Here is a 20,235-nt window from a genome sequence, read left to right as displayed (position 1 = left end):
GAGCTTCATGTGCTGCGTATGTGATTTGTTTTACGCCGAATTGCATAAAACATTCGCAATTGCGTGGCTCGTGCTCCGGATGGGAAGCGAGTTAAGGCTTATTTATATTCACTACAGACACACCCACAACCCAGAAGCCCCCCCCCACATGCCACGCCCCTCGGGGTCGTAATCCAATAATGCACCACAAAGACAGCAGCTACAAATTAGCCAGCTTTCGGTGGGTTTACATATCAGGCCCCGTCGGCGATCATAACCGCAACTGATTAAGGCCAAGGAAGTGGGCGTCAAGTGGGGGGCTCTGCATATCGCAAACTTGATTAAGATGCCTGGTCATAACGGGTTGGCTGTGTCAGTGTCAGCCCCGCATAAATAAATCAGGCATATTGCCGCCATCGGCGCACACAATGTCATCATCCTGATGCATATGTCACTCCACTCTGAAGAGCCGGTGCCTCGTTTTATTGACACCTAGGGAACGGGAGTGTTCTCCGGCAGTGCTGACAGCTTTGTTTTTCTTCTGTTTTTTGGAAGAATGTATATTTCGGTTGAATACTAAGGTATAAAAAGCTATTTGCCAGTTTTGCGTAGATGTAGCAGGCAAATATTTTTGCATAATCAAAATAATCAATCATTTCCAAACGGAATTTAATATGACTTTTCTAAAGAAACAAATAAAGAAGATCATGTTTATATACAATTTTCTGGCATTGAAAAATGAATGTATAATTTCCTAACATCAAAAAAAGAATACATTCATTTAAAACAGGAGTAAGGAGTATATAGAAAGTTTCAAATGGGCACAGTAAATATTTTTCTAAGTAGGGTTTGTTTTTGATAAGGGTAGGTATATTAAAGAAATTTTTTAAATCTGTAATACATTTTTTAGATACATTTATACATCCATAAAATCAAAAAGGTTATTTTTATAATACAGACTAATTAAACTTCTATATTTGTTAAATAACTAATGCTCCAATTCGTTGTAAAAAATATTTAAACACAATAAATTTGAAAAAAGATTTCTTAAATTTAATTTTTTCCGTGATCCTTGAATGGTTAAATATATAATTGGATTAAAGTAAAATTAGTAAGGCATTTTTAAAATGTTTTTAACCAATCAAGTCTTATTAGAAATCAGATGTTAAAATATATTTTAATATTTTACTAGTATTTTTTACTAAAAAAACTGCTGTAAATTTCTATTTACAACTTAAATTCTTCCAATGTGTCTGCTCTAGGATGCCAGTGCTGTCAGCCATCAAAAGGCTTTATTATTATTTGCCGCTGCACTTTCAGTTGCATGTTAACATCATGTAAACCGCCAGTTCTGCGGACGACAACCATTTAGCCCTTCTTCAAGACCCCTTAACCCCCGAACCCCGAAACCTGATCCCTGACCCAGTGACTTCGTGACTCCAGGACGTGCTGGTGCCGATTGCTGACGCGTTGATTGCTTTGAAGGCAAATGCGATGGCAGGCAACTAATTAAAAAGTTATACGAGAACTTGCACACGCCTTTAACTTTGGCCAAAGTAATTAAAGTTCGCGCAGCCCCATAGCAGACATACCACATATATGTCGTGTGTCTGGCAGCCGACTCAACTGAACTCAACTCAACTCAACCCAACTCAACTTTGGCGCATTTACATTTCACACCTGCGCGTGTAAATTCGCCACAAAAACCCGACCGTGCAAAAAAGTTAACACACAAAGTTAAGAAAAGCGCTTAACGAACAAAAAAAAATTACATAACAATTTCTTTTGCATTGCAGAGCAGAAGCCTTAGGCGCAAAATAAAGCTATCACCAGGCTCACCTCGTGAATTATTAACCATTAACATCAACAACCAAAAAAAATGCCTTGATTACGCAACATAATTAATGTGCTAATGGAATATTTAAATAGCCATAAAACTATATGACGAAAAAAGTTATTAATGCTGATTTAAGTCTCTTCTATGCTACAACGATTAAGGGAATAAAATCAAACCCACAAAATCTGATTATATATGGAGGATTTAAATAATTCTCAAATCATAATTACTGCATTTATCTCAATTCAACTAAATTGTAAGACTATTACTGCTTAAACTGCTTACAAGGCCTACCAAATTGTAATTAAATACGAGCAGCTAACTCAAAGCAAATCAGCATAAATGAACAAATCCTTTTGATAATTCTGAACATTGTTTGCGGTACCCATGCATAATAGAGTGTGAATTCGATATGGCTTGATATCAATCTTCTGCAGGAGAACATCACTTCTTGTTGTCTGTATTTAGAATTCATGTAGTAATTTACCAATAATTAGGCAACGCAAGTTGTGTATAATTGCAGGATAATATCAAATCATTTGGAAACTTCAATATAGTCCTCCCGAGGCCTTGAAAGCAGCGAAAATGTCAGGAAATGACAAACGGCTCAGCATTATTAATGAAGACGCTTTCCACCCAAAGGGGATTTTCAAGTTAAACTTAATTAATTTTGAGTTGGCGCATAAGAGGATTACCTGCTTTAAAGGGGGGCGGAAATTTAATGTTTACTTATTCTCCAAAGGTAAATCCTCCAATATTTATACTCAAACAATGTCCATCAGAAAACTATCGATACGACCTTTGTTCCTTTATACATAAACGTCTTTGTTTGACAATTAATTTGACTTGCCATTGTCTGTCTAGACAACTATGAGCCAACGTTGCGCTCAATTTGCGGGCCAGTGAACTCTGACGGGCCACTTTGGCCAGTAATTACTGTAATCAGGCTTGGTAATGGCATTAACCAGGACTTTGACAGCGTGGCGCCACAGCTACCAAAGCTACCAGAACCAAGTTGCCCGAAGGCAGCTCATTAGCCGCAGGATGAAACTTGCCACGATAACTTGCTGAAACATCAAAGCGGCCCGAAAAGCAGCTTACAAAATGCTAATAATTGGGCTAGATTACTGTCATTATTTAGCTCAAACTTGGCTAAGAATTTACGATTTCATATATTTTGGCAATCAAGTTTATAATGGGTTTTTAGGGAGAACATTTAAGGGATAACTAAATATTTTAAGGAAAATGGGCTTGGGGTGATTTAATAATTTTTTCTACAGTGAATTCCTTAAGCCAACGCTCAAAAACTAAAAGGGACCTCTTTTAAGATTATATTAGGATAGAAAATATTTGTCTTTTTTTTTTAAAGCATTTAAAAAATATATTTTAACATTTTAATGTAATATATAGGCAGAAAATTAGCATCCAATAACGAGAGAATAAATAAATAAATATTTCATGTTGTGTATTCTTATTCACTTAAGCACCGGAAATGAAAAATGTAATTCATACTTCGCATTGTATTGAAAAGGCAGCTGCAAGCAGTTCAAACTCAGATATTTATACCTCGTTTGTCACATAAGGAAAGCAAGAATTATGGCTGTTTTTGAACCCATAATTTCTCCGAGTGCTGGCCACACAATCGCACTGCAGAGCAGCTCTCTGGAGAATTGGTTGGGCGCGACAGGAAGCTGCGACGGTCCACGCTGCGTATGATTAACAATTTAAGCGTGTGCATATTTCACAGCGGGCACACGCATTCGGGCAAAGTGAAAATTGCATGCATAGACAATGGACCGGGGGGTCTGGGATCCAGAGTCCAGGGTCCTGGAGGCCATCCCTTAAAGCGGATGAAAGGACCAGGCTTTAAGTGCACTCCACCATTTCCTTTCCGCAAGATTGCTTCTTTTTCGGTACCAACTGCGTCACTGTTGCAGCAGGTTTACAAAGCACCGGGCATTAAGCAGGCGACATCTGCATGCACGGCGTCACAAAAAAGCCGAGAGATGGTGTCCAGATTGGAAGGACTAGGACAAGGACTAGGATGAGGTTCAGAACCCCTCCTGCCGAGCGATTTTAAGTGAGTTGTCACCCTCTGGCTGGGCAAACAATGCGCTTCGCCTAAGCAAAGGACCCGCACCGATGGTCCTGCGATGAGCCAAGAACGTGCAGGACATGCAGGACATATTCAGGACACCGCCTAATAGCCGGTGACTGACTACTGCGCCATTGTCCAACTGCTGCAACAAGCCCTTCAATCACCAGCCCATGGAACACTTCACCAATCGATGGCACATCGGACCCCTTTTCGAAAAATTTCAAAAAGGACGTCCTGCCCACTTCTGCTCGACACATTAAACGCATTTGCTGTCCTGTGGAGAGTCGCTTATTGATTGAACAGGCGTCCGAATGTCCTTTGCATCCGGTTATGGCTTCCTGGTCCCCAGTTTGGCCCACAATTGGCAAAGGGAAAACATTGTTGTCATTATTAACTTTATTGCAAACGTTGGCAACAAGGTGCAAATGATTACATTTCCGAACTTTAATGGGCGAACATTAGAGACTAATATTTGAAACGAGAAAGATTTTCCAATAGTTAATAGTGGCCATAACTAGCTGAAGCATTGGCAGTCTATTACGGAAATTAAACCTAAGAGAAGACACTTCGTAATTTATATTTGTGATCTATTACTGTATAATGACGTACATATAATATAATATATATAAATAAATATATAAGTATAATCCCTGTGGGATTATATAATAAAGTGAAATACCTGTCACATTTATTTCATTTAAATGTATATTTCTATTTTGGGGCTTTTTATTACTTCTTGGAATAAGTCACAATAATTAATGGATATTTGTCAACTATCACTATTTACGGCAGTCCACGTTATGACGAATCGCTTCGGGAGTGTGCGCAAAAAGATTATTATATATCAAGCAAAAACACATCTTAACGATGCAAAAAACTTGTGACGATATTCGTAAATCAACTTTTGGGATTAAAATGCATTATACTACTATGAGTAATTAAATACACTTTCTGATATGATTGATTCTTTGTATAATATCGTGATTAAAATATGAAATCTTTTTGGGGCCAATAAGGAAAATCTCGATACGTTTCACAAAGAATCAGTAAAATGTTCTCATTCGGCACGCCGGAATTAAATATTCATGTGTAGGCGTAAGCGTGCCGAATGAGAACTATTAAGAAAGTGTATTTATTTAGTAGTTTGTAAATACATATTTATCACAAAAGTTGATACTAAACCTTTTGTTTCTTGAAGGTGCGATCGTCACTAGTTTGTTTACCTCATTAATGGATGTTTCGGTTGGTAAATACGTATAAAAAGAAAAAAACTTTTTTAGCGTTGAAATTAATGTGAAGCATGACTATTGCTAACATATTAACATATTCATTATTTATTGCATAAAAGTTACATTCGGGCCAGGATTTATGGTGCAAAAAATTCAGAATAAACTAAAACTGATTTATTTACTACCAGGGATTGCTTATTTTTCTCCCTGCATCTAGGATACTTGGAACCCCCACGAGTTCTCGACACGGTTTGACCTTCCGCAGGCGGGGAATCCATTAACAGATCAGCACCGCCTCCTTGAGCACCTCGAGTGGATTTCGATCCGTAGCGAAACTGGGGCTCCCATGTTAAGTAGCCAGTTCATTAGACGAATGGCAAACACACACACTTTGCATAATGGCCGAGATTAAGTGAGGCGTGGGAGTTGGCAGTGCATTGGGGATTCAAACATAATGCCACTAATTGCATATCTTGATGTTTCATGTTTGATTTAGAGAGCTCGTATACCTCAAGTTCGATTGATTTTCTAGCCAGGCATTGTATTTAGATGGAGGTAGCTAACTGGTTGAAGTCACGCAGCGCAGACTCATTACAAAGTCACGATGCAAACTGGGCCAGAACTTGGGCCTGGACTTATGGACTTACCCAGAACAGAGCACAACAACTACCAGAGGATCCGGGGAGCAGAGCAAAAGTAATTTTATTATCAAATCCAACTTTAACAACTGCAACAAACCCTGGCTAGCCCCTGGGCTCCCCACCTCACAGCTCCTTTGGCCGGGCCAACTTGTTATTTGGCTTGTAAGTTACAAAGTCTTGTTCGTGTCCTCGGGGTAATAAAACAAAACTTTGTGTTGAAAATGAAAATGTACAGCGCACAAATGAACAAACGAATGCAATGCCAGGGCAAAAACCCAGTTCCTTGGCCATTCGTCGGCCATTTGGCCATTCTGTGAGTGCAAATGACAGGCGGGCCAAAGGATTAGAGTGAAATGTAAATTTCATTTTCTCCTTTTCTGTTTGCAGTTGTCTAATTACGAGCGTTGCCATAATACCAAAGCCGGTATCTTTTGGCAAATGGTAAAATCAACCTTGACCAACACGATTTGCAAACATAAAATCGTTGGAGAATGTTATGGTAATGCAGGCATTAAACTTCATTGATTTTAGTTGTGTCTGTTTCAGGTACTGGCTTTTCCTTTTGAAATAAACTAGTCGGCAATTAAACGATATGGAGATGTTTTTGGCAATTTAATGTATATCGCTGTACTTTTATGGGTCGAAGCTTAATTGGAGCAGATCTTTCCATTGATGGTTATTGGTTTTAATTGCAACTGTCATTGCTTAAATGTTTTTAAGGAATTTAATATTGATTGAATTATTTATAACTATTACCTCATGTTGGATTACTCAATTAACCATATAATATGAGGTTTTCAACATTCCTTAACCAGTCTTCGTGGAAAAAAGTTAATTTGCTAATGCTCTTTTATACAAATTAATCCCATATCCATTTACTTTTCCACACATCCTGCCCGTAGATTAGCAGAAAAGTGACAATCTACACCCTAGTTATAATTCATAATATGTCTTCCTGCTCGGAGAGTATAACTTATAGCCAGGTCGCACCTTCACTTTCTCCCTTATAATATCCTTTTCCCCTACGAAAGTGGATGTATGTGTGTTGCTGGCCAGATAAGCGCATTGCCATTTCCAGAGCTACCTGCTCTTATCTGCCAAGCCATTTACCAGGACTCCCACTTCCACCTCCTCATCCCCATTCCCGTACCCAATCCACTTCCTGAAACTTCCTAGACCAGGCTGAAGCGTTTCCCCATTTCACAGCTTATTGTTATTCAACAGCCAAAAGTTTTTTCTGCTTCTCGCAAAAGTCATAAGAAGTTTGAAAGGTTTTTATCCCCAACTCGTTTTGGGCTGCTGCGTTGCGTAACTCACTTGAGTTCTTCTGCTGGGACGCCTCAATAGTTTTATGAGCCCGGAATGGTTGGGTATTTGGGGTCCTTTGGTCCTTGGGTTCTTGGGCTGGCGGGGCGGAGCTAAATGCATTTTTAAATTGCAGCGAAATTGATCTTTAGTGGTGCGAGCTAGCGAACTGGCGACGTGTAGCCATCAAAATCCGCTTTGCTTTCTCGAGCTGCTATTAGGGAAAGGACCTGCCAAGTGGCATATAAATCGAGTGCATCCAGTGGGTGCGAGAATATCGTGTGGGTGTGGGGCACTTAGCCCTAAGTGTAAAAAGAATCCCTATATTTCTTAAGCCATAAAAATATTCTTTACAAAAAAACTATTGTATTAATAACAATAACAATAACAATAAATAAATCAAAACTCTCAGACATTGTTTTAGTAAAGAAATATAAGTATGATCGTTGAATAAACAACCAACTTATTTACAAATTCGTTAGAATACAACTTTATATATGGGTGAAAAAAAATTGTTTATAGTATTTATTCATATTTTTACGATTTTTTGTAAAATTTCAACAGACTTAAACTGCATAAAAATATCAAGTTAAATGGGTTAAGCCAAGAGCATTTCATAATGGTATTTCAGCATTTTAGAAAGGTCATTGATTATTAAAATCAGTATTTTATGTGTGTTAAGCATACTCCGTTTTTTTAAGACTTATGTATGTATAAGTACCAAAATAAATGCTTTAAGGTAAATACATTTCAAATATAATAGTAGGAGACCAGAAATCTCTTTGGGCGAAATTCGGGTGATACTTGTTTTGATGCTTACGTACATTTCCCCCAAGTTTCACCAAAATAAATATCTGTGACACCTTTTATCACACATTTCTAACTAAGCACTTTAAGAGGTTGGTTCCTAGTAAATAATTGTTAAAAGAAAATATTATTAAGTGCATTTTTTTTAAACAGGGAAGTGTTGCAATTGATTAAGTTGATTTCTGGATTTCTTCCCCCGCAGCTTCCGCTTTCCATGCGTCTCATTTCCGTTGCTCATACGCCGTGTAAACACGCGCTGGCAACAATGAGTCATAATGATGGCAGGACCGCAAAAAGTGCAAAAAAAGTGCGGGGCACAGGGTGCAGTAATTGCAGCACGCACTCCTCCAGACTTCGATGCATTTGTCATGGCATTTATTAACTGTTCACGTGCAACTAACAAATGATATTTTCCCCCACCCAATTTTCCCCCACCAGTTGTTTGCAGCCCGAGGCAAAGGAATTAAGCAAGCATTCAGTATTTCCTCCGTGACAGCATCTTTCTGACAAATTGAATTTGGCCAGGACGTGCTGTTGTTTCATGGCATGGCCACGCTCCATTTGCGCTGCATTGACGATGCCCGAAGTCAGCTGGCCAAACTGCAGAACAGCAACCTGAAACCCCCAACTGTTTGGGTCTTTGGGTGTTTGGGTGTTTGGCTGCCCTGGAAACTTTTCAATTACATTAGGTTCTCAAGTCGATGAAGGAGCTTTTCGAGGTGGAGAAGGATTGGGTGATGTTGGTTGGGAGGACCCAGTGCAGCAACATCAACATGTTCGTCCAGGCGCCCGCTGACAAGTCATTAAGAGTGACAAATTGCCGGAGTGGGGCGTGGCACCTCCACTCCATTCTACAACCCTCTCCTCGAGTCGTTGCCAAAGTTGGGAACCACATTTAATTAGACTAAACTTCGGTCCACTCGCCGGCTAATGCAATTCATTAAACATTTAATGCCTGGCCCACAAACTTTGTTGGCAGCAAACAAGTGCACTGCCAGTTATGAGTTGGCCAGTCCCGAATGGTTGCCCCCCCCCCCCCCCTGGGTTTACTTTGTAAGATCTACACCCTTTCTGCATAACTTAGCTTTTGTTTTTGGGGGGCAAGGTGCAAGACATAATATTTCGGCAGCTTCCTAACGAGATTCCAACTTAAACGAGCCCCTTTTGGCCATAATTCTGGCTCAGTTTTCACTGGATTTCACACACGAACCATTATCCCCTTATGCACAGTGGGTAATTCTCGACCAATAGTTACCTAATTGGATGGACATCTTGTGTTTTGGGATGCTTAGGGTTTCTTATTTATTATTTAAGCCATTTACTCTAGTTATTTCCACAGGGGTTAAGTTATGCAGGGCGATCATTAGGTAAATTTTCTGTTGTTTTGTGCACATCATTAATTTTAAATAAGCAAATTGTAAATCGTAGGACTTAGTCAACCCATACACCTTGAATTATTAGGACGGCAATTTGGTAGTACTATGTATTTGGATGTAAATTGTATAATACAAGAAATATCTTCACAAAACAAAAAGAGAAATACTACCTTTTTTCCTAAGGCAACTGACAATTTGAAAAATGATTGTAAATCGAAATAAAAATCCCTAAAGACAGCTATGTTTCAACTTGTCTATAAATATATCTCAGATATTTGTTCAAGTGCTGAAGCAAGTAAATTCATTCACAGTGCGAAACAATAGCAATTTAAAACAGCCGATGGCAAACTTCTTGCGGGTCTGTCATTACAAGACTGGGAATGGGAAATGGGAAATGGAAAATGGGAATATGGCGGACTCAGGCGGCTTCGTATTTACTGATTGATAGACTCCGGCTCAATAAATTCAATTGTCAGTGGTGCGGATGGTGCGCAGTTGCTTTTCTGCTCCTGTGGCCAACACCAGCACTCCCCGAGGTCGGTAGATTTATGGTATGTCTCCTGATACGGATACCCGCACCATAGGCCCACTGACCGCTTTTCGATGGACGCACTTGCTGCGAAAAACAAATTGGTTGGCTGAGCTTCCCGACTTTCCCAGCTCGTTACACAAAAACGCACATATGACAGGCAATTTGTGTTTATTGCATGGCCATAAAGACCTGTCATATGACCGAGTGAGCGACAACAACTTCAGTGGCGAAATCTCCTTGGCCTTCGTTAAGGACACCATTAGAGAGTCCACCCAGCCAAAAACACGAACTCCCACTCAGTCACACTCAGAAGCCACAAATGTGCCACACGATTCGGTGTGTCATTAAAGGTACATAACGTTTTTTTCCATGAAGGATGGTACTCCTTATGGCATAAGGGTATATTAACGATATTTGAGGATGGAGATGGTACAATGATATTTAAAATAAGAAATATTTTGACTTTATCGAGTAAAATATGGGTGTATTTTTAACATTTATCAAAAGGCTTAGCCAAATTTCCCTTACCCTTTTTGAAGATTTTTAATAAGAATAAAATACCATCTCATTAGGTATATGAAACACCGAAAAGACATAAGTTCATATGATTATGGTAAAAATTCTCATGAATAACATATATATAATAATATTATTAATTTCAATAAAATAAACTAAACATACTACAATTTGTATACAAATTCTCCATAAATACCATCAATATTTTTTAAAACAAGAACGAAAGCTTAAGAAATGATTGCTCATATCGCAATATTTTTTTTTATGCTTCGTATTTTACTATTATTTGTTAATTATTAATTATTTACCTATTAACATATATATATTTTTTAAATATTAAACAAAGGACCTCTAACTATTGGGTATTAATGCCTCTTAACACCTTGAAACCCCAGCATTATTTAGCCTCCTGCCTGCCTTCAGTTGATTAATATGCAATTTCTTGATGGTGGAATCGCCATTAACGCAGACATGCAAAAGAAAACCGCTAACACACACACAACTGTTAGTGTTTTTCCTTTTTTTCTGTTTTTCCTGGTCGGTAGCTGTGGCTCGAAGTCGAGCGTTTTGGCTTTGTTTGTGGAGCGGAAAAAAACACACAGTGGCAAAAACAAAGGGATAATTTAAACTCTGTCATAAACTAGGTTAGCATCACACAGTCCCGCCACCCACTTAGCCACCACCCACCCAAACACCCAACCACCCACACACACTTGTCTGGCAGACTTGGCTATAATAACTGTCGGTCGGTTTGGAGTTTTTCTTCATCAGCTTCTGTTGCTGTTGGCCCTCTTTTGCGCTTTATTTCCTCCGTTGGTTATACTTTTTTTTTCGCCTTGTTGTCAGACAATACGCGCATTTATTTCATTCAGTTTTTTTTTCTGGGGGCTTCAGGGGCTACTATATATACACATCCACACACCCATATATAAGGATGTGGGCGTGCCTCGACCGGGTCATGCGGCATTATGTGGTGCATTTTTTATGAGTCGCTCTGCCTTTTATCACATATGCATACACATAAGTACAGCCTCCGCGCTTTTTGTATTCATGGCGAATCGCAGTTGCCACATAAATTGGCCGCAGAGTTTAAAATGCCTTTTTTCCGAGGCACAGGAAAAGCGGGAAATGCAAAGTGGAAACTGCCGATGAAACAGTTTGGTAAATTATACTCAAAAAGGTATTTGCTTTGGGCCACGAAAGGCTTTAGACATCTTTAAATAATATATTTATTTACCTATATATTTTATAAAATTTAATTGAGTGGTTATGTTTTATAAAAATGCAAACGTGTTTCATTTTTGTAGCAACAGTTTGTTAAACTATACTTAAAAAGGTATTTGCTTTGGGCCACGAACGGCTTTAGACATCTTTGAATAATATATTTATTTACCTTTATATTTTATAAAATTTAATTGAATGGTTATATTTTATGCATATCCCACAGTTTTTTCTATTTTGGCCACAGCCAAAAACGTTGACCAATATATATTTAGAATATATTGACAGAGTGATCATTTCGCAGCAATTTGTTTACGGCTTTTTCGGTAGCATTTGTGTTTCAATAAACGTTTCCACTGTTAAATAAATAAATCCCTGTTAAAGTTTAAGGCCGGAAAAAAATAAAGTTGAAAACCAATGCGGGACTGAGAGGCATAAAAGAGCGATTAAAATGCGGATTCCCTGGCGAATGCCCTTGCACACACGATTTTCCTGTTTATTTATTTGCACTGATTGAAAACACACACAAATCGATTATTATTAACGATTTTTTCGCCAATACTTTTTTGCTGCCTTGCAAAACCGAAAGCGATTGTGTGTTTGGGCAATTCATTTCAATAGAGGCCATGCATAAACATCAATTAAATTCTCCTGTAAATCGCCATGTGTTTTATGGGTAGGTAAAAGCCCATATCTTTTCAGCATTTAATTAAATTATATCACTGTGGGCCACGCCCCCAGGTTGCACAATGCCTGCAACGAATGGATTTTCCCAGTTTTCCCCTTTTCCGCCCTATTTTTTGCTGTGCAGCTTACAGCCCCCCAGCAAGCTTGACTGACTGCCATTCATATCATATCTATTGTTTAACTCTGCCGACCGGAGGGGTCAGAGGTTAATTGATGATAAATTGAAACATCATCTCGTCGCCCTCTCCTGCGGCTTTCTGAGTAGGGTGGACAAAAAAAACTGGAGGAACAAAGGCTGAAAGGCATTTAATTAATGAGCAATTGATTAAATCATAAACAAAGCAGCGAGACACCATCCAAATTGATCGCCCAACAAATGTTATACATTTATTTATCCGTCGCTGTCGCTTTTTCCCTGTGGCAAGTGCAATGATTTCTGGACGTTTGACTCGGTGCGTTGTAATTGCCACAGCAATTTGTTGGAATGTCAGAGTGCTCGTCGCTCTCGGTGTGATGCACTCGAATTTGTCAACCCCAGAATTCCAGACCCAGACCAAAGCCAGTTGAAAAACGAATGTCTGCACAAATTGCAGCGGTTGCTCTGGTATTTTTATAGCTGCAGCGAGAATTGATTTTCTAAAAGGTAGATGAATTCTTCATTCCTTTGTCTTATTTTTTACCACTCCAAAAATATTTGAGTGGATATTGATAAGGTGCAGTTTATGACCCCCTTGACATTTATATGTTTAGGACTATAATGGAATATAATGAAAGAACAACAAAATAAGAACTTCCTATGCCACAAGATAAGGTTTTAGTTGAAAACAACATGGTCTGTTTTAATAATTCTTAACATTTTTAAAAATTGTTTAAAATATGCAACAACTATATTCCCAAAATAGTTTAACAACTTCTGTTCTGATTTAATAGGGGTATAATAGGGCACCAAACCAGTTTGAAGTTTCTAAGACAGAAGTTAAGATTTAAATTATAAATTCAAATTTATAAAAATTCTTTAAACAATTTAGCAATTCAATTCCCAAAATAGCTCTTCAACTGCTGATCCAATTTAACTGGGATCCAAAAAAGATTTACATTTCCAAGACACAAGTTAAGATTACTTTTAAAAATATTGTGGTCTGTTTTGAAAAAGTTATTAAACACTTTCACATACAAATTTAGATTTATGAACAATTTTAAAAAATTCAAAAATGCTATTCCAAAAATAGCTGTATGTTTTCTGTTTTAATTTAAATAAATACCCCATAGGAGGTCAAAAAAATTAAATGTTCCCAAGACACAAATTAAGATTATAATTAAAAATCTGGCGACCAATTTTGATATAAATAAAAATTTTTCAAATTCTTTAATAAATTTTCCAATTTAAATCTCAATTAACTTCAATTCACTGCCTAGCAACCAGTTTGAAAAATCACCGAATTTGAATCAGATCCAATGCATTTCGGGTGTTAACAAATTGAGTTCAACTACGACCCTCAGGCAAACTGGCCATTGTAATTATTCATGCCGCAATTCCCTGCCCAAAAAAAGAAATGATGGGAAATCAGAGGCGTGGTGTCAGTGGCACACTAAAATTCAGGACTCGACACCACCTGACAGCCACTCTACGTGGAGTGCTTGTCGGATTTTAAAAATAATAACAAAACGAATACTTATGGCGTACAGAAAGTGACACAAAAAAGAAGATGGCCAAAATCATGCATGTAAAATGAAGGCGAAAAATGAAAATGGGGACATGACATGGCAGTGGGTGGAGTGTTTTTTTGGGGGCTGAAGAAGCTGGCCAGGATGACAGGACACTTTTGCAAGTGTCAGTTAAATGGAACACCCGATCCACACAACAATGGGCTTGGTTCCTGGTTTGTGGTTCCCGCTGGGTGCCCAAAAACTTTAATGGTGTCAAGGCTGATGAGTTTGTATCTCTCCACCACCTTCAAACACACACGGAATACGGAATTCGGAAAGCGGAAAACTTCAGCACAAGTCAAAGTTCGGATGGCCGGCAAAAGTTGAACAAATTCAATGGACAACAATGAAGTGAGAGCAAGTGAGTTGAGAACGTTTTGTGGCTGCAGATGATGGAGAGGTGCACTGGGAGAAATAAGGTCGTTCTTAACCAAAACCATAAGATATAGCTAACAAGGTATTTTTACTCTTACAATAAGATCATGATTATAATAACACATATTATATATATATTTCAAATTAGTATTTTTATAAGTGAATCATTTTAAAAAACTGCCTATATTTTTTTAAATATTGATCATTTTATCTTTTACCACTCTATTTAACTTTTTTTGCTTAAAAAATATTTATTATAAAAATTCTAAATATCTAATATGTATAATGATAGTAAAATAGATAAACTTGATAAAATAACTTAGTTTCTTGTATGCATTGCTTGATTTAAACGCTAAAAGGTGTTTTATAAGGGAGTCTAGTAGGAAGCTGATTTTTTTTGATTTTCAATAAATTTATTATCAGAAATTGTATAATTTTTTTTTCGGTGTATCGTGTTTTTCGCCCCAAACTCCATCTCTTTCGTCACCCTTTTCACGACCCGTTGACAGCGCAAATATGCAAAGTCAAGTGGCAATTTATCATGCTGCAGTGAGACCGCCCTCCGGGCAGCGCGAGAGTTAAAGGTGGCGGCCCGAACCGCCGCGTGGGGCACTCTGGGGTTAAGTGGCAAACTAAATTGAATCGCCAGCAACGAACCATGCGTGGGCATGTATCTACGCCTACAACTAACACCCCTCGGCCCTTAACCCCTATCCCCACGGCCCCTGCACATTGGATTAAAAGTGATATCCAAGCAGTTTTTGATTTAGTTTTTATTTTGGAAAATATAAAATACATATACTTATGTTACATTTACTATAATAAATACTTTGACTTAAAAAATGATTTTCCTACTAAAAGTATTCTGATATATATTTTAATCTGGTAATAGTAAAGATTACTTATCATTTTCCGGAAATGTATAGGTTCATTAAATAAAAATACAAAATTTGTAAATGATATTTTATTATTTAATAATACTTATATCAGGAAACCAACCAAACCATATATTTTATAAATAGAAATTTTGTTGTTTCTGTTTAACTCTGATTTATGCAATTTTTAGACTCTTGGGACTAGCATATTAAATTATATAAACAGATCCCTAGAGCGGAAAATAATAAATTTCCTGCTCTGCAGATGGCCAAGCGAAATTAGATAATTGTTATAAATTCCCCCGCCATTTTGTGTGGAGTAGGTCTAGTGTCCGCTGTTTTGTTGTCCGGTCGTTTTGCATTAAAATCGATGCGACGCTGACCTTTCCCTCAATTAAAAGTGCCCACCCACCCAAAAGGGGACGGCGCACAGTGCCGTCCAAAAGTAATGGGACGCTTTTTCAGCCGGGGCGTTGCTGTCGACACTTTACCTCATTAGCGGCACCGTCAGCAGCCGTTTGTATAATTAATGATTGCCTGCGCTGCTGCTGGCTTCATATTGATTTTAATTTGTGGAATTTACTACGTAAATATGATGAATTCGAGACGGCCAGGGATTGGATGGAGGATTCTTTACGGTTTGGGGGAGATGAGCAGCAGACCAGCAGCACTTAGCAAAGTAATTAACCAGGCCCGATTTGGCATCGGTTAGCTGCGAGCTGTGTCATCCTCAAAGCCAGTTGGTCAAATCGAGGCAGTTGGTCACTTGACAATCCGCAACCCGAGCCCGGGGCGGAAGTGCCCGAGTTCGAGGCAACCGCAGAACAACTCGACTCCAGCCAACGTCTCCGGAAATGCTCCCCTGCCGTTGACAAGCCTCAAGAGATCCGACCAAAGACACTCCTTCCCCTTGTCAGTAAGTGACCGCAGCAACAGAAACAGCAACGGGCACTGGGAATATGGAGATGTGTCGGCTTGTGGGTCGGCGGATGGCCTGGAATCAGATGGGATGTGGTATATGCGATGGGTATGGGTATGGGGACGGGGATGGAATGACACTGGCGGCGAAAGGCGGAGTAATATGCGTAATTAAACAAAACCGCAAGTGGGGCACAGCAACAGAAATGAACGGAGTCCGGCGCAAAAGGATCCAGTTACCAGGGATAAAGGCAACTGCAGATGCAGCGTATATACTCAAAAGAAAGGCAAAGTGAAAGAGTTCCAAAGGACGAAGTTTGGATTCCCTCATTTGGGAATTTTTAATGTGGAGGTTGCTTTATAAAATATATGACATTTTTTAATATTAATGCTTAAAACGTTATATATAATAATTCCTTATAGTAAAAATAAATAGTGTGAGAAGATTAAATATTATTTTACAGGCGTCATATTTTATTTGAAATAGTTTTCTTAAAACTAGTTTTCTAGTCATAATTTTTTGGTTAAAAATATTTTCACAAAGGATTTGGTTAAAAATGTGTGACTCTTAAAATATGATTAAAAAACGATTTCACATAAAATATGACGTCTAATTATTATATTTATATTATATTATATATTTTGATAAGAAGATTTAGTAGTGATTTTGAAATAAAATATGGAAAATTGTACAATACTCAAGGTTAAAGATACAAGACATCTTTTAGATTCTTGAAACTACAGCACCCTTAATATTTTAAATAAATACAATTTATTTACTCTTATATCTAAAGTTTTCGCCCCCATTATAGCGCAACAAGAAAATGTTGATACCCTCCGGCGAGAGATGTCAGCAGGCTTAAATTAAATATTTGCAAGGACCAAGCCGAAGTGCGGAAAGGGCTGAGAAAAAGGACGACTCGTGGCGAAAGAGTGGCCGGGTTGAAATCAAAGAAAGTCGAGGAGCAGAAGAGCCAAAAACGCAGCGCCACATAAATGTGGGGCATGCAGATTGAAGTGTCGTCCGGAGAGAAGGACCATGGCAAATGGCAAATGGTCCCATGGAAAATCAGAAGCGAAAGCAGAATCAGAGGCATGTGGCAGGCCATGGAACTGCTATTCAAGAGGGACTTAACACCCCCTCAGACGGCTTTTAGGCAGTGGAAATTGATCGAAAGACTAAGAGCAAACATCGTTGACTGACATCGACTTCAAAAAATAGAGGAAAATACAGCTGCAAAAGGGCTGCAAGGCATCGAGATACTTTCGTATCTTCGAGATACTTATAAGCCCAGCCAAATGTGCAACAATGTGCCACCATCGATTTTCTATTAGCCACGAGACACTTGAGCTAGAAAACTAAATACCGACAGCAAATATTGATAAATTCGTAACGACATGAAGAGGAAGACGACGACCGGACGGCAGAAGAACCACAACAACCACATTATGAATAAAACTGAAGCTCGTAACTGTCTGGCGGCAAGACTAGAACATAAAAAAAAAACGTTGTCCATGAGACCGAAAATAAAACGCAGAACGTAACTCGGAAGAGGGCGTCCCTTCCCCCCATTTCCATTCACATTTCCCTCGGAAAAACCCTAATGTTACCTCAACCAATGTCATACTGAAACCAAAAATGGGGTCATTACTCTTATTAAACAAAATTAAACCAACCTGAGATAAGGCATTTAAAGGTTTTATGTTCTTTCAGGTACGTTTAGGTTTAAATTTTGACCTATTAATACAATAACTTGCCTATAAATATGTTCCAGAATTGGCCATTTTCTTCCAACATTAGATACCTTCTTAAACTTTATAATCATTTACTAACAGATAAGATCGTTTTTTCTAAAACTAGTGACGATCGCACACAGATAAAACTATCCAAGAACATTGTTTTTTAATTGAGAACATTGTTCTTGAATTGAGAATATTGTTCTTGAATTGAGAACATTCGTTCTTAAAAACCGTGTAAGTACATTTTGGTATCAATGTAAGAATGAAATGGTGAGAAGAGAAAAGTTAAATTGAGTTTACCTAACAACCTTTTGATAAGTATACACTAAGGACTGAACTAATAGTTTATTTGCACATACAATGTACTTAAGTACCGCCAATTCAACTTGATCCGAGCAAAATAAAAACATTTTCAACTTAAAATTGTCGTTCAATTTTTAAAAACATTTTCAACTCAGATGAGAACGTCAAAATTTTCTTTGTGTAGTATCAACCTATGTGAAGAAAATATATTATACGATCTACTAAATAACTACAATTTATACATTTTTCTCATTCGTCACACCCTATTTCTATTTGCCAAAAAGCTGTACAATATTTATAGAGCGATCGTCACTAGTTTTTTTGCCTCGTTCAGACATTTTTTTGTTTGATAATAGATAAGCGAAGACAGTATTTTAAAAACCTTTAAAAACATTAAATCGCTTGCTTATTTTTGCCCCCAGAGAAGGTTATCAGAGATGTCTAATCTATCGTTTAATGTATTTAAAACGCATATTGCTTCCCCCCATTTTTCCCTGTGTAGGGACTCACTCACCTGTTAGTGCTGCCAAATTCACTATAAATCCAATTAGTCGCATTGCGAGGACACCACAACGGTTATGAAATTCTATTATTACTATCAAAATGGCCTTGTTGAAATTCCTGTGACCTGATTACACGTTCAAAGTGCCCACGGCGTGAATTATTTCATTTATCTAATATCAAATTGTGCCGCGAGTACGAGAATTCCACATCAATTGTTTTGACTTAGTTTTGCAGTTGCGGATATTTGTTGAGCACGGCGATCCGGCGGCGGAGCCGGAGTCCAAATTCCGGACTCGGATCCGAGTGCGAAAACAGAGAGTTCCCGAGACCCGCTTAGCCGGAGAGAGCGAGACGGCGAGCGAGGCTTTTCTCTGGGGACACGAAGTGTAGGTGAACCAACGCGCACGAATTTTACTTTATCACTGAATTTGATTTTTTTTCGCGGCACTCGCGGATACAATGTTGCAGCAACAAAGCTCAGCTCGAAAAGAGGGGAAAATTCTGTGGTGAAAATTCTCTGTACTTTCTCTTTAACTTAAGCTCGAAAATGTGGAAGGAGCTTGTGGTGAAAGCTCGGGATAAAGTCACCACACAACAGAATGCCATAAAAATAAATACGATTCCTGAAACTTGGTTTTATAACGTATAGCAGACTATAGAAAATTGTTATAAATGGCATGTTAAACTTAGCTTAAAAGCCTAAAGGTTTTGCAAGCATTGAAAGCTTTATAGCACGTTAAAGCATGGCGAAATCAAACGGGGCGAAGCGAATTCAAATAAGGCGGAGCGAATTCAGGGCGAATTCATTTTTTATCACTCAGAGAAATTGTTTGGAAAGGATTGATATTTCGACAGGAAAATTGGGTTTGGTTCTTAAAATACTTTTGTAACATTTCTTTTGACAAGCCGAAGTTTCTATACCCTAGCAACAAATCATACATATCATGAAAATAAACATAAAGTATGTTATGTTAATAATCCACATAAAATTCTTCCCCAGTCAAGGCTGAAAAAAAGATCCGTAACGTACAGTCGAATAGTTTATACTTCTCGTGCATCTTCACAGTGTGAGTTTAAAAATACAACTAAGGATCCCATAAAATCTGGATAGTGTAGCATATCACGAATGATTTTATCATTATCAAATATGCACAAATCCGTACCGAAACACAACTTATGGTACAATAAAAGCATAAGACTCAACTTTTGCCGAAAAAATTATTAACAATATATAAATGTAATTTGTATTTTAAAGTCCTATTACGATTCGTATTATTTTTAAAGAAAAGCTCTAACCTGAAATTACTTTTTATTCACAAATTTTTTTTCTTAAATCGTCCCATATAAAAAAAAAGTCCCTATGTTGATTTTTAAAAATAATCGTACGTTATTAAGTAAAACCTTTCTTTTGTGTAGTTTTTACTTTGTAGGTTTACCCTTTTTCTACAATGTGGTATTTTAGGTATTTTTAAATAAATCAAGTACGGTATTTATTTATGAAACTCATAATTGCGTTCCAGCTGCTCTCTAAAATCCAATGTTTTGATTTTGCAAAAATGCCGGGAAAAAGGTAAATAACTTATTA

The 20,235-nt window shown here is 37.9% G+C and overlaps 1 protein-coding gene across 1 annotated transcript in view; it reads right to left on the bottom strand.

The window, feature by feature from the left end:
* Positions 1–19,072, bottom strand: part of fipi (factor of interpulse interval) — a 73,668-nt gene extending 54,596 nt beyond the window's left edge. The window contains exon 1 of the mRNA XM_017089821.3: positions 18,661–19,072. Coding sequence (XP_016945310.3) covers positions 18,661–18,703 — 43 coding nt within the window. The 5' untranslated portion in view covers positions 18,704–19,072. The remainder of the gene's footprint in view (positions 1–18,660) is intronic.
* Between the last annotated feature and the right edge of the window lie 1,163 nt (positions 19,073–20,235).

The sequence above is a fragment of the Drosophila suzukii genome, chromosome 2L (genome assembly GCF_043229965.1).
Source record: "Drosophila suzukii chromosome 2L, CBGP_Dsuzu_IsoJpt1.0, whole genome shotgun sequence".
In the NCBI taxonomy this organism is placed as follows: Eukaryota; Metazoa; Arthropoda; class Insecta; order Diptera; family Drosophilidae; genus Drosophila; species Drosophila suzukii.
This window is presented reverse-complemented; position numbering and strand designations above follow the sequence as displayed.